The sequence below is a fragment of the Notamacropus eugenii genome, chromosome 6, assembly GCF_028372415.1.
Source record: "Notamacropus eugenii isolate mMacEug1 chromosome 6, mMacEug1.pri_v2, whole genome shotgun sequence".
Taxonomy (NCBI): Eukaryota; Metazoa; Chordata; class Mammalia; order Diprotodontia; family Macropodidae; genus Notamacropus; species Notamacropus eugenii.
Genome location: NC_092877.1, coordinates 40957122 through 40970670, shown reverse-complemented (window position 1 = coordinate 40970670; position 13549 = coordinate 40957122). Strand labels below are relative to the sequence as shown.

General features: G+C 42.5%; 1 protein-coding gene across 2 annotated transcripts in view; it reads left to right on the top strand.

Moving 5' to 3' along the window:
- Positions 1-13549, top strand: part of USH1C (USH1 protein network component harmonin) — a 64513-nt gene that overhangs the window by 15227 nt on the left and 35737 nt on the right. For both annotated transcript variants that reach the window (XM_072619630.1, XM_072619631.1), the window contains exons 5-13: positions 3287-3395; positions 3518-3542; positions 3877-3934; positions 4484-4578; positions 5486-5570; positions 6460-6519; positions 6665-6721; positions 9407-9549; positions 11241-11306. In XM_072619630.1, the coding sequence (XP_072475731.1) occupies positions 3287-3395; positions 3518-3542; positions 3877-3934; positions 4484-4578; positions 5486-5570; positions 6460-6519; positions 6665-6721; positions 9407-9549; positions 11241-11306 (698 nt within the window). The remainder of the gene's footprint in view (positions 1-3286; positions 3396-3517; positions 3543-3876; positions 3935-4483; positions 4579-5485; positions 5571-6459; positions 6520-6664; positions 6722-9406; positions 9550-11240; positions 11307-13549) is intronic.

Here is a 13549-nt window from a genome sequence, read left to right as displayed (position 1 = left end):
TTCTTCATTATTAAAATAGGATATAAATAGCATCTCCCTGACAGGGTTGTTGTGGGAATCAAATGAGATACTATTTGCTAAGTGCTTTGTAAGCCTTAAAGGGCTATACAAATGCTAGCTATTTTTATTATCATTATATATTTTATATGTGCCTATTTATAGACTCTTTTGTTTCCCATGATAGAGAAAGGCTTCTCAAAGACTGAGTCTGTTTTCTTTTTCTGCCTTTGTCTTGTATCCCCAGGCATGCTGCAGGTGCTTAATAAATGGTGGTTATTAAAAAATCTCACAAACACTCCTCCCCAAAGTGACCCCTGATGCTGCCTGATTGCTCCAGTGCTACAAGACTGGATGGGGTGCTTGAAGGCTGGAGGCAGTAACCACAGGGCCTTCTGTGGAGCTGGCCAGCTCTTCAGGGCTGCCATAAGCAGAATCCTCCCAGGCACGGATGGAGCTCTGAGGTCAGCCTCTGTCAGAGCTGTACCTTGTGCCTGAAAACAAAGGAGACCCTCAGACTTCCTTCCCAGGCTCCCAGGAGGGTTTTTGAGTAATGTCTGAGGGCCCTGGCAGGGCTGCTAAAACCAGGGCTTCATGTGGCTCTGGAGCCAGATGGCACAAGATAGCGTGTAGCCCTGAGTGAGAGCTGGGAGCTGACAGACAGCGCTTTGTTCTAAATCGCTGTCTCATCGTAAAGCCAGCAGCTTCTGAAATTTCACCCCCTGCATTATTCCCCTACATCCCAGCACATTTTCTAGACGAGAAATGTGGTCTGAGAAAGGACATAATGACTTGCTATCATAACATCACCCTGGACCCCCTTGATTTTTGTCCTAAGCTCTTTTCCCAGGGTAATTACTCATCAGATATTTGAGGCATTGGGAGGGACATGAGGCTGAAACTCTTGAGTTTCGACTGTCCTTGATGTCTCTCTGCTTATTAATTGGCAAGCTCAAGGCCTTTCATGGACTAGTATGACCATCTCTCTTTGTCCCACTTTCTCAGATAGTCACATCTGGGGCATTTCTGCAAAGGGCTTTTCCCAAGGTGTATGAGAGTGAGGACGAGAGAAAATTAATCTAGAAACCTGAGCTGGCAGAGGTGGGGGGATACCGTGAGAGCCGCTCAAGCCTGGGATTGTGGAGTAAGTTTCCTTTGGGAAAGGAGAGAGGAGAATTCAATGGGGGTTTGGAAAATGTGAGTTTCAGCCTGTTTGGTATTCATGTTTCTGGGTCAAGCGTAGGGGAGCCAGTGAACTTAACACTTAGCTAGAGGATTCTCAGGAGCCAGACAAGCAACAAGCTCACCTTGAGTTTAGTCCAGTTCTTCCTGGGAAGCTGCATTTAGCCAAGCTTGCAGGGCCCAGCCCTTCTGTTCCTTCTTCCCAATAGGCTCATCAGAGTATGTTTCTCCATGGAGATTTTTCAGGGACATCACTATTTATTAAGCTAGAGATCATGGGATCATAGACATAGAGCTGGTGTTAGCCATCCTGATCCCTTAATTTTACAGATGACAGAACTGAAGTCTAGGAAGATTAAGTGATCTTCACCCTAGTTCATGCAGAAGTAAGCTTCCACTGGGGGATTCAAACGCAGGTCTTCTATCTCCAAAGTCAGCCTTCTTTCTACACAAACCACACTGCCTCTCAATACCATTCCATTATCCCTGTCAAAAACAACTCTAACTTGTTGAGTGACCTAGAACTGGTAATTTAATTTCTTTATCATTCCCCAAATTGGTAGAATAATCAAGGGCATGTCAGGCTTGATCTGTATTCCCTCATCCCTACCGCACTTATCACCCAAGAAGAAACTTGGGCACATTCGAAGACTTTGGCTGCATTAGCTGAACCAGGAACTCTCAGGTTCTTTAAAGAGCCTGTCCTCAGCAAAGTCAATGGTCAGAGAAGCTGGAAATCACAGCCCCCAGACCACTAGAAGGGTCAAGAAAGTAGATGGTGGAGCTGGATTTTAGGGATAACAAGGAAGGAAATTTCTGATAGGTGGCCCAGGCTTGAATATTTCTAGTGCTAAAGAGCTCACCACTTCCTGGGGCACCTCATTCTGGTTCTAGATAGTTGATTGTTAGAAGTTTCCCCTTAATTTGACCCAAAATTCAGCTCCCTGTAACCTCCCTCTATTACTGTGAGTTCTGCTCTCTGCTCTTAAGTGGAACAAGTCAAGTGTCTCTTCCATATGACTTCCCTTTAGGTATTTGAAGACAGTGATCATTTCTCCTCCAAATCTTTCCTTTTTCAAGTTAACCATCCCCAGTTTAAACATCGAATGTTCATGTGGCCTAGTTTCTAGTCCTTTTCATTAATCTGCAGTCACCAACCCTTCTGTGCCTACTGTGATTCTGTTAAGATAGCTTTGCCTTCAGCTCCTGCTCTCTAAGCTCCCAGAGGACAAGGGATGTCTTTGTGTTGCCATTACTTAGCACCAATGCCTGGCACATGGTTGGTAGTTAATTGTTGAATTGGGAAATACAAGTGATATAAAAAAGATATCAAGAAAATCAACATACATAGACGTAGGCATACATAAACATACACATATATACATTTATTTCCACCTGTGTTCTGTTTCTCTGAGGGTGGATGGCATCTTGTAGAGATTTTTAAAATTATTTAATTAAAAAATGCTTGCTGATGTATTATCCTTGATGGAAGCATCCTGTGTAGCAGTTTCCCATGTTACCAAGATGTAACCATCGCTTGTACAACCATTGGTTGTAACCAGTAGAATTATAAGCTTCTTGAGGGCAAGGAATGTTTTATTCTTGTGTTTGTTTCCCCAGGGTCTAGTAAAATGCCTAGAACATAGAAGATTCTTAATAAATTCAATTAAACTGTTTACGGAAATTAAGGAAATTTCTTTTTTGGGAAGAGGGGGAGAAGGAAGGTTTTTAAGAACAAGATTATTAGCTCATCTTTCTGGGGTGGTTTGGGGATCAACCTTCCAAAATACAGTGAATTGGAACCAGGTGATGTTTCAAGATCCCTTCCAGTGCTAAGTTTTATCAGTTTGATGACAAAAGGTAACTAAATTATTAACCTTCCCTGGAGCACAAAGGCACTATTTAGTGTAATTTGGTTCATTTGGCATGGTGCATCCACTGCTACAAGATCGTGCTGCATTATGTCATAAATGAGCCCCTTCCTCAGAAATACCTTATGAGACCTACTATGGCACATCCCCTGGTCTTCCCAGTCAATCCTATCCCCTCATTGCGCCTTGTAAAATAGGTCTCTAAATCCATAGTCTTTTCCTTGTCTCCTGCCAAGCTTGGTGATGAGATTGTCCGGATCAATGGATACTCTATATCTTCCTGTACCCATGAGGAAATCATCAACCTCATCCGAACCAAGAAAACCGTGTCCATCAAAGTGAGGCGTGAGTACAGTCAATGCTGAAATTGGGGATGGAGGCAGCTTCTTAGCTATTGGGCAGTGAGGAGGTGGGGAGGGAAATTGGGAGGATGACTGTTTTTCTTACTCATATTTCTTCTCCTCCAGACATTGGCATGATCCCTGTGAAAAAGTAAGTGGAGAGTCAGTCTTCCTTTGTTCTGTCTTCTGCTCTCCTATCTCCGATCTGCCTCCAGCCTCCAGCCCCTACTCTCAGCTGACCAGGGATATTGATTCAACCCTTAGCTCTTGCATTTAGTGTGCCTTTAGTTTTTTGACCCTCTTCCATAGGAATTGTTGGGATTTTTTTTTCCGTTTTGAATTGGTTTGATAGCTACATAACCAGTTCCACCACCACCCCACTCCCTCAAAGATATCCCTTGGACAATGAGGTCTTCAGATGTGGGGCAAGACTGATCCCATGGCATCAGCAGCTGTCTAATCACCATACTTGTTCTCCCCCTCAGCTCTCCTGATGAGTCGCTCAAATGGCAGTTTGTGGACCAGTTTGTGGCAGAGTCAGGGGTAAGAAGTATGATGCCTCACCTTAGTACTGGGAATAAGGCATGGGTGTCCTAATATAGGTCATTCTTGAGCAGAGAGTGATTTGGCCTGAATTGGGCTCCTTTATACTTGTGAACTAGGGACTACATTTGTTGGAAATGAGCCCCAGGGACCAAGAGCTAGGTGAGGCTGGGGAAGATGTATTCCCTGTGCACACCAGCTTGAATAAGATGTTCCCACTATGGATGACCCTTTATCCAGACTGACATATATACAGCTTGACCCTTAAGCAAATTAATGTCCCTCTAGAGGTGATGAGTTTTTGAGTAGGCAATATAGCTCAGCCATAGGCTCAGAACAGAGTGGATAGATAGATGAATGGATGGATGGATGGATGGATGGATGGATGGATGGATGGATGGATAAGAAAGCATTTATTATTTTCTGTGGCTCAGAGAAGAGGTACAGGGACTCCTCCTAGCTTCCTGAATTGGCTCTGCTTTTCCTCTTTAAGGCTACATGCATGCACAGGTCCAGCATGACATATCTCATTTCTTTCTATTGTTACAGGGTGGAAGGGGTGGTCTGCCCTCTCTTGGGAGTCGAGAAAGGAGAGAGAAGAAAGTCTTCATCAGTCTGATTGGTTCTCGAGGCCTGGGATGCAGGTGAGTAGTGGTCACATGGATTATATTTTTAGGTGAGGATTCCATTTTATCACTCTGCGCCCCACACAACTCTCCTCTCTCATTAGCTCTTACTGTTTTGCCTAAACACCAAGATGAGCAATTCAAATCTATACAGAGCTCTCTATTAATAATATTAGCACATTTATGTAACTGTTCAGGCTTGTTAGGACTTTCCTTGCGCTGACCCCATAAAGTAGATAATGCAAGTATTATTTCATAACATATGAATAAACTGAGGCCAAGAAACGTGAAATATTTGCCAAAGGTCACACTGATAACTAAATTCAAGTCCAAGATGTGAAAGTAGTTCTTCCAGTTCCCAGCCCTGTGCCACATTCTAGTAACTGCTTTTCAAATAAAAAGGGTGGCAATGTGCACCCCTAGCCCCATCTGTTTCTTTCTCTCTCCCTTCTGTTTCTGTCTCTGTCTGTCTCTCTGTCTTTCTCTGTCTCTCTGTCTGTCTGTCCCTCTGTCTCTGTCTCTGTATCTCTCTCTTTGTTTGTGTTTCTGTCTCTCTCTTTCTCTTTCTCTCTCGGTCTCTCCATCTCTGTCTCTCTGTCTCTGTCTCTCTGTCTCTTTCTGTCTCTCTCTCTCACACACACATACATACACACAACCAGCTCTGTACAGAACACTATACTAAATACTAGGGCAGGGATACAGAAACATAAGAGACAATCTATGTGTTTAACACACATGGGAGTGGGCAGGCTAACAATCAGGAGATTATTAAGAAGTCAGCTGGTAATTGTCATTCCTGGGAATATTAAGAGATAAAACTGACAGGTGACTAAGGTATTGGGGTGGGGGGATAAGAATAGAGTGATATCTATAGGAGATAGAGGGATCAAGCCCTCAGCCTGCCCTTCTGATCTGTTTGTGTCAGCATTTCAAGTGGTCCCACCCAGAAGCCAGGTATCTTTATCAGCAATGTGAAGCCAGGCTCGCTGTCTGCAGAGGTTGGACTAGAGGTGAGTGAGTGTGCCCTACCTCCATCATCCACAGCCCTATTTTCTATAGTGAGGTCTAGCATCTGTATGACTGACTTCCATATAACTGGGAATATCTCCAAACCCCTTTCTGTAATAGCCTTTTCCAAGCTCAGTGGTGCACATATCTCCTTTTCTTCCCCCATTCCCTTAGACACCTTGGACAGTTGATTTTTTGCCCTTTTCCCAGTCACAGCCTGACCTCATGCAAGAATGTGAACATTTCAGTCACAAGTTTGGCAGGGACCAAATACTGCTACCTACCAAACAGGAAACGTCCTACTTGAGTTCTGAGAATCTTGACATGGACCCTGCCACCACCTGGTGGCAGCATATCTCAATTACAGGTTAGCTTGTTTTGAGTGATGCCAGGTACCTCTGGCACCTAAATACAGGAAAAGACTATAGCAAATGTCCCAAGGGGACAGAATCTTAAGTCAAATAACTGAATCTCTAATTGTAGAATTTCAAGCATGAATGAGTAATTGGTAGAGGTGTTCTGGAGGCCAACTCCACTTGTCCCTGGAATCAAGGAGGAACGGAAGCCCTAAGTCCTCAAGGGATCTTCTTCCTGACACTCGAAACACAAGGAGAAGAATTAGCCTTTATATTGTCACCACTGGAGCCCATTTCCTAAGCATCTGAAAAAAGATTTTAAAGTTTACAAATGACACAGGGTCAGAGGATTCAGAATTAATACAGTCCGTAGAGACCATCTTGTCCAACCCCCTCATTTTACAAATAAGGATACTCAGAGATTTACACTGAATTTACTCTGTCAAGATTTGAACCCAGATCCTAACTGTGAGTACAGCATGCTTTTCTTTACACCACTGACTCTCACAGTCATTATGTTTCATTACTTCTCAAGACAGGAGATCAGATTGTCGAAGTAAATGGCATTGACTTCACCAACATGGATCACAAAGAGGTGAGATACATCTGCCTGAGGAGCCTGTCCCTCTGAAGTTGTCTTCATATCTCTCTATTCCTTCTCTCTCCTTCTCTCGTTCCTTGTCTCTAGCAAGGAAAGCTGCTTTCCTAGATGTTAACTGACCATTCTTCTATCTTTACAGGCTGTAAATGTGCTAAAAAGCAGTCGAAGCCTGACCATCTCCATTGTAGCTGGAGCTGTAAGTCAAAAATGACCTAATGTTCCGTATCCTCTGCCCCTATCTGGAACTCCTCTTCCCTCAGGATGTCACCATTTGGAAATGGTCTGAATTGAAAGAGTTGTTCAGAGTATACTTCCTTGCAGGACTTACTTAAATTTTGGAAAGGATGATCTTCCCTTTGCACTCCTATCCCGCAGCTAAATGTAGTTCGCATTGAGAGGGTTCAATATTGTCCCCCACAATGACCAGTTGGAACTCTCAGTAATCCGGGATGAATGGAATCTCAGCTGACATGGGAAGAGAAGTCTCAGCGACAGCCAACATTTCTTAAGTACTTCCTAGATACTAGGCACCAGGGATAAAAAGTACACTGGGCCCCTGATCTCAAATAACTTATTGTTTAGTAGGAGGGAAGAGACGTGTGCACAAATATCTATAATCAAGTCAAGAAAAGATTAAAGGCATAACAGAGATCAAATTGGCCTGAGAGATTTGTAGTGGTGAGAGAGAGAATCACTTCTTTTTAAGGAAGATCAGGAAAGACTTTCTGTAAGAAGTGACACCCATGCCTGAAAGGTGATCACCAGATCGGAGATGTGAAGGGAGTCTTTCTGTAAGGGGTGACGTGCTGAGCTCAATGCACCAAGATGTGAGAGGTGCAGATCTTGATCAGGAAATACTGAATCTCCCAATTTAGCTGAAGCATTGGGTATGTGAAAAGAGTAAGAAAAAATGAGACTGAACAAGAGAATGGATGACCTTGAAAATCAGTATCAGGAATCTGTAATTTATTTAGTAGGCAATGAAAAGTCCCTGAAGGTGTTTGAGTAGGAAAATGGCATGGTCTTGTCCCATACACTTTGGCATTCTCCCATGATTCTGTGCTGGAACCTCTTTTCTTCTCTCCACTATTTCCCTTGGTGATTTTACTTATTCTCATGACTTCAATGATCACTTCTGTAAAACATAACATATATCTAGATCTTTACCTCTACCTTTCCCCAGACCTCTAGTCTGACTCTCCAATTGGATATATCAACATTCATTCATTCATTCATTCATTCATTCATTCATTCATCTGGAAGTCGTGCTAGTACCAAAAATTCAAACATATCCCGCACCTCATCATATTCACAAAACCTGCCCCTCCTCCTAACTTCATTCCTGCTAATGATACCACCATCTTTCTAGTCATACAGGCTTGGAATGTTAGTGTTACCTGTATCTTTTTCTTCTCCTTCATCCCCCATATCCAGTCATTTACCCAGTCCTATGAAATTACCTAGCACATAATTCCCCTCTCTTAAGCTTCAACCATAATCATCTTTATTAAATAAAGCTTCTTTTCTCACCTCAGTGGATGAAACTGTCCCCTACTTGATCTTCTGTCTCTAATTCATCCCTTGTACAAACCATCCTTCTCAACTTTGGCCAAAATATTCTCTTAATGCACTGCAGTGATCTACTTTCATTCAGTGGCTCTTCATTGCCCACCAAATAGGGTAAGATCCTGATCCTAGGGTTCAATCTCTCTCTACATTCTGGCTCACACCTACCTCTTCAGCTTTATCTCCTCCTATTTCCCTTCACAGATTATATGTTCTAGCCAAGCTTGGCTGTACTGTCTTTTCCTGCATTCTTGTCTTTCTTCCATCTCCACATCTTTGCTCATGAAATCCTACATGCCTCCATATCTTCTCTATTCTCAGTCATTTGAAGTCCTTCCCTTACCTCAAGACCTAATTCAGATGCTATCTCCTCCTTGAAGGAGATCTCCCCAACTCCCCCTTCCCCATCTAGGTAAAAAATAATCCCTCCCTTTTCATATATCTCATCACATTTGCCTAGCCACTTTTGTACTCCTCTCACTTACCCCTACATTCCCTATGTTTCCCATAAACCTTTAATTCCTTAGTGAACAGATTCTGCATCACAGCTATTTTTATATCCCTGACACCTAGTATGATAGGCATAAGCACAGTGGACAATTAGTAAATATTTGTTGAACGTGAATCAACCAACAAGCATTTATTAATCACCTACTCTATGATAGGCACTATGCTAGGTAATGAAGATACAAAGACAGAAATGAATAATCCTTACTTTCAAGAAGCTTACATTATAGCAGAAAGTCAGACTTGGTCATTTGTAAACTTTAGTGCTCAGAAGATGGCTAAAGTTCTGCCAGTATGTGAATGGATTGAATTGAAGGGACAGTGCCTAGAGGCAGAAAGCCCAGTTAGGAGACCTAAAATAGTCACAGCTAGAAGTAATGACATCATGAAGTAGGTGGTAGCAGTAGAGAGGAAAGGAGATGGATGTGAGCCAGTAGCAGGAGTTTAGAATCTGACTAAATAAAGGGTAGAAAATTTGAGGAGGAAGAGGAGTCAAATAAGACTTCATCATTTCAAGTCTGGGTAACTAGAAAGATGGCAACACATTGAGAGATGGGGAAGTTAGGAGGAGCAGGTTTTAAGAGAAAGGTGATGATGAATCAGGGACAAATAAAACTGGTGCCAACTCCATGGCCTGAAGGCTTAAATCCATCCTCATGTCCCTCCTGATGCCCTAGGTTTGAACCAATGATAAGATTCTGAAGTAGGGAAAAATGGGATAGCATGAATGTGATGGGAATTGGGAACCTGGGAGTACATCCTACCACAATCTGATCACCATGGAACAAATTTCTCCTTATCCTAAAAGGGTCGGGAACTCTTCATGACGGAGCGGGAGCGGCAGGCAGAAGTGAGGCAGCGGGAACTGGATCGGCAGGAGCTGATGCTACAGAAGCGTCTGGCAATGGAGTCCAACAAAATCCTCCAAGAGCAGCAGGAGAAAGAGAGACAGTGAGAACAGAGGGCCCAGGGAAAAGGACTGGGGCTAGGGCCTTTGCTACCTACTACTCCTGTCTTCTCTATCCACCCACCCCAGCCCCCTGCCCTTGCTAACAAATATTCAGAGTTAAGCAAAACAAATTCTCCATTGACACTGTCCAACAATATGTCTCATCCTGTGTATTTGGTCCATTGCCTCTGTCAGGAGGCCCAGCATTCCTCTTCATTAGTTGCCTAGAATCACATTTGATCATTGTGTTGATCAGCGTTCTTCCAAGATCGTTCATTTCTATAATGTTGTTGGTTGTCTTTTTTTCCCTAAAACCATCCCCTTCATCATTTCTTGGAGCACAATTGTGTTCTATCTCATTCATTTTCCCTCATTTATTCACTCATTCCCCAGCTGATTGACACCTTCTTTAAGTTTCTAGTTCTTTGCCACCACCAAAAGAGATATTATAAATTTTTTGTGCATATGAGATTTTTTTTCTTTGATCTCTTTGGTGTGTAAACCTAATAGTAATATTGCTGTGTTGGATGAAAAGGCATACACAGTCTAGTAACTTTTGGGGCATAGTTCCAAATTGCTTTCCAAAATGGCTAGACCAATTTACAGGTCCATCAACAGTGCATTGCTATGTCTGTTTTCCCGCAACCTCATCAAAATTTGCTATTTCCTTTTTTGTCAACTTTGCCAATCTGATTGGTATGAGATATAGCCTCAGAGGTGCTTTAATGTGCATTTCTTGAATTATTAGTAATTTGGAGCATTTTTTTCATGTGGTTATAGATAACTTGGATCTCTTCCCTTAAGAAGTAGGTGCCTGTTCAAATCCTTTGACTATTTAGAAATCAGCATTTTCAAGCATTTTTTAAAATTTACAACGACAAGCTGGAGTTATAATTTCTTTCCCCTCAGTTATTTGAATTTCTTTTCTATATTTACTTAAACCCCAGGTTAATGCACTATCCCATGCGAGTATAAAACCAATCAAAAGTGAATTTACCACATTCAATCAACTATCAATTAAGCACTTATTAAGCACCTACTATGTGCCAAGCACTGTGCAAAGCCCTAGAAATATGAAGAGAAAACAAAATATTTCCTCTCCCATCTTCCAGCTCTATTAGAAATTGAATCTGGAGGCATTAGCTTCCTATGGAGAAAGGAGTTGGTGATAAGGAATATCCAGGCGTTAACTGGTTAATGTTGGTTGGATTGTCAATGATCATGAGATGGTGGTCATCTAATCTATCTCTCTACCTTCAGGGAGCATAAGTAGCCCAGGACAGGCAGAGAAGAACGTCAGTTTTGAAAACACTCAGGAAGGAGATTTTAGCCTCCTTTAATGAACCTCTAGTCAAACTCCCAGGAATCTCTACTTACTGCAGCCCTGAGCTGATCTCTTTACTCCAAGGAATAGTCAGAAAGCTATTTCCTGTCTCCTTCTCCCACACCAGACCCATAAGAACCTCTCTTCCTTGGGTCCCAGGTGATGGGACCAAAGCCCACTCATTTTTAGCTGTGAAAATTCATTTACTTTTCTTATTTGGAATGTTGTCTACCTTCCATCAAACCCTGGATCCACCCAGAGGATCCTTAGAGGAAAATCTAGAGAGAGGAGAGCTTGCCACTCTTCTCATGTGAAAAATTAAATCAATATAAGATGTTCTAGAAATGCCAACCTAGAGTTGTTTTTCAGGAGGAAGAAGGAGATTGCTCAGAAGGCCGCAGAAGAGAACGAAAGGTATCGAAAGGAGATAGAGCAGTGAGTTCCTTTGGCTCTTTGTACATATGTATGTCTGTGTCCCTGTGTGAAGGAAGGCAAATAGCCTCAGTCAGGTGTCTGAGAAATAGGAATCTGGTTTGGAGGCATAGTTAGCCCTAAAGGTGCCTGGTTTCAGTTTGGAGTTAATGGTGCTCTCTGAAAGCCTCACATTTAAAGCTGATTTTCACTGAAACCCTCGCTTAATCAGTGTTATGTGGCATAACGATTTTGAGATAGATTTGTGGGATGTGAGTTCAAAATCTAGTTCTACCCTTTGCTACTGGGACAAGTCATTTACCCACTCTGCACCTCAGTTTCCTTATCTGTAAAATGAAAGAGTTTGACTGATGGCCTATGAGGTCCCTTCCAGCTTTATCCATCCCCTAGTAGAGAACCTGTTTGTTGAGTCTGTTTTGGAATGTGATTTGCCTACAGAGTTCCCATTGACTAGATAATGGACCAAGTGAAAAATATTTGCTTGGTTCAGAATCATCCCAGACTGGGAAAATTGAAAGCAGGATCTATTTATATGGAACATCCAATCATCCATTAGCCAAACATTTCCCTTGGTTCATGTTGGGTGGATTGTCAACAATCAAAAGAAATTTTATATGAGATTGTACCAAATGTTGGTTGGGGAGCAGCCAGACTTACCTGACACCCCGCAAAAAAAAACATTCAGGGGAAGCTGCTACTTCCTGTCCTCTCTGGGACAACTGAGACAGACCCTAATGGCTGACTCTAACTCTAGAGGCTGGAGGAAAACACCTAAGAGTTGCCCCTCTCAGAATGGAGAGGCAGGTATCTACTTACCAGGGCTAGACATACTGACTACCTCTGTCCTGACTGTCCTGAGGACTGTCCTGTGTGCTGGTCATCTGGTTATGGACAGAGGATCACAGTGGGCACTGGTATGGGGACTTAATTTAAGCACCACAACTCACCCAGGTCCCCTGTGTGCTCAAATCTGCCACTCACAAATAGAACTGGAAACTTGGCCCGTACTTACTTTGCATTGTCAAAGCATTTGTGTCTTATACTATCTCGACTATGTCCTAGTCTGATGGAGTTTCTGATCTGGGCATTGAGGAAAAGAGCAAGTGTCCTCAAGTTAGAATGAGGGATCCTAAGAAGCAAGCAATGATTTGTTTTACCTCTTTTTGGAGAGTCACAGACACACTAACCATCACCTTGATTGGGTAAAAGATCCTCCCACTCATCTTACTAACTTAGAAAAGTGCTAGTTCCTAGGGGCATTAAGTCTCAGATTTAAATTTAGAGACAGAAGAGTTAAAATTACTGCCCCTCCTCCCCCCAAAAATGTGCCACCTCTTAAGAGCAGCTTATGTGGTACTGTCACTTTACAATTCTTCCCAGATGTTGTATCTCATTACCACGTCTCCCTTCAGCAAGCCCAACTCCTTTGTGTTTAAACCCCATATCCCTCATTAGCATGTGTCCCAAATTCAGAGCTGGAAGATAGTTAACTCTTCCATTTCACAAATGGGGAAAGTGAAGCCCAGATAGGGGAAATGCCCAATGTCATACAACGGACACAGAATCCAAGCCTCTCTCAATTCCCAGTCCAATGCCCTTTCCACCACACCATGCTGTCCTAGCTGTCTATAAAAATCCAGTGCCAAGAATGTTTAGAAAAATGAAAAAGTATGGGTGCCCCAGTGAATTCAATTCAATTCAAGAGACTTTTATTCAAAGTACCCACACTGTGGCAGGTACTGGGTCTGCAAATACAAGAATGAAACAGCTCCTGCCCTCAAATAGCTTACATTCTACTGAGCAGATTCAATCTGTCTCCAGACTACCAGGACTACATGTTCCTGAGATATGCCTTCTTGAACAGAACATAACTTCTCTACCAGTAAAATGTGAGCTAGTTAGAATAGGATATGGAGCGCTAGGCACAAAGTCAGGAAGACCCAAGTCCAAATCCTACTTCAGACACACAGTACCTATGTGACCCTGGACAAGTCACTTAATTTCTCTCAGTCTTAGAAACTGTCAGAAAATCTCTGAGGGTGGCATGGTGCTGTGGAAAGGTCAGTGCTGTGGAGTCAAAGCACCTGGGTTCAAATTTGACCTTATCTAGAAAATGGAAATAATAATAGTACCTATTTCTCGAGGTTGTTGTGAGGATAAAATGAGACAATATTTGTAAAGTGCTTTGCAAACCTTAAAACTGTATAGAAATGTTAGTTTTTATTATTGTTAGGTATTGTTATCAC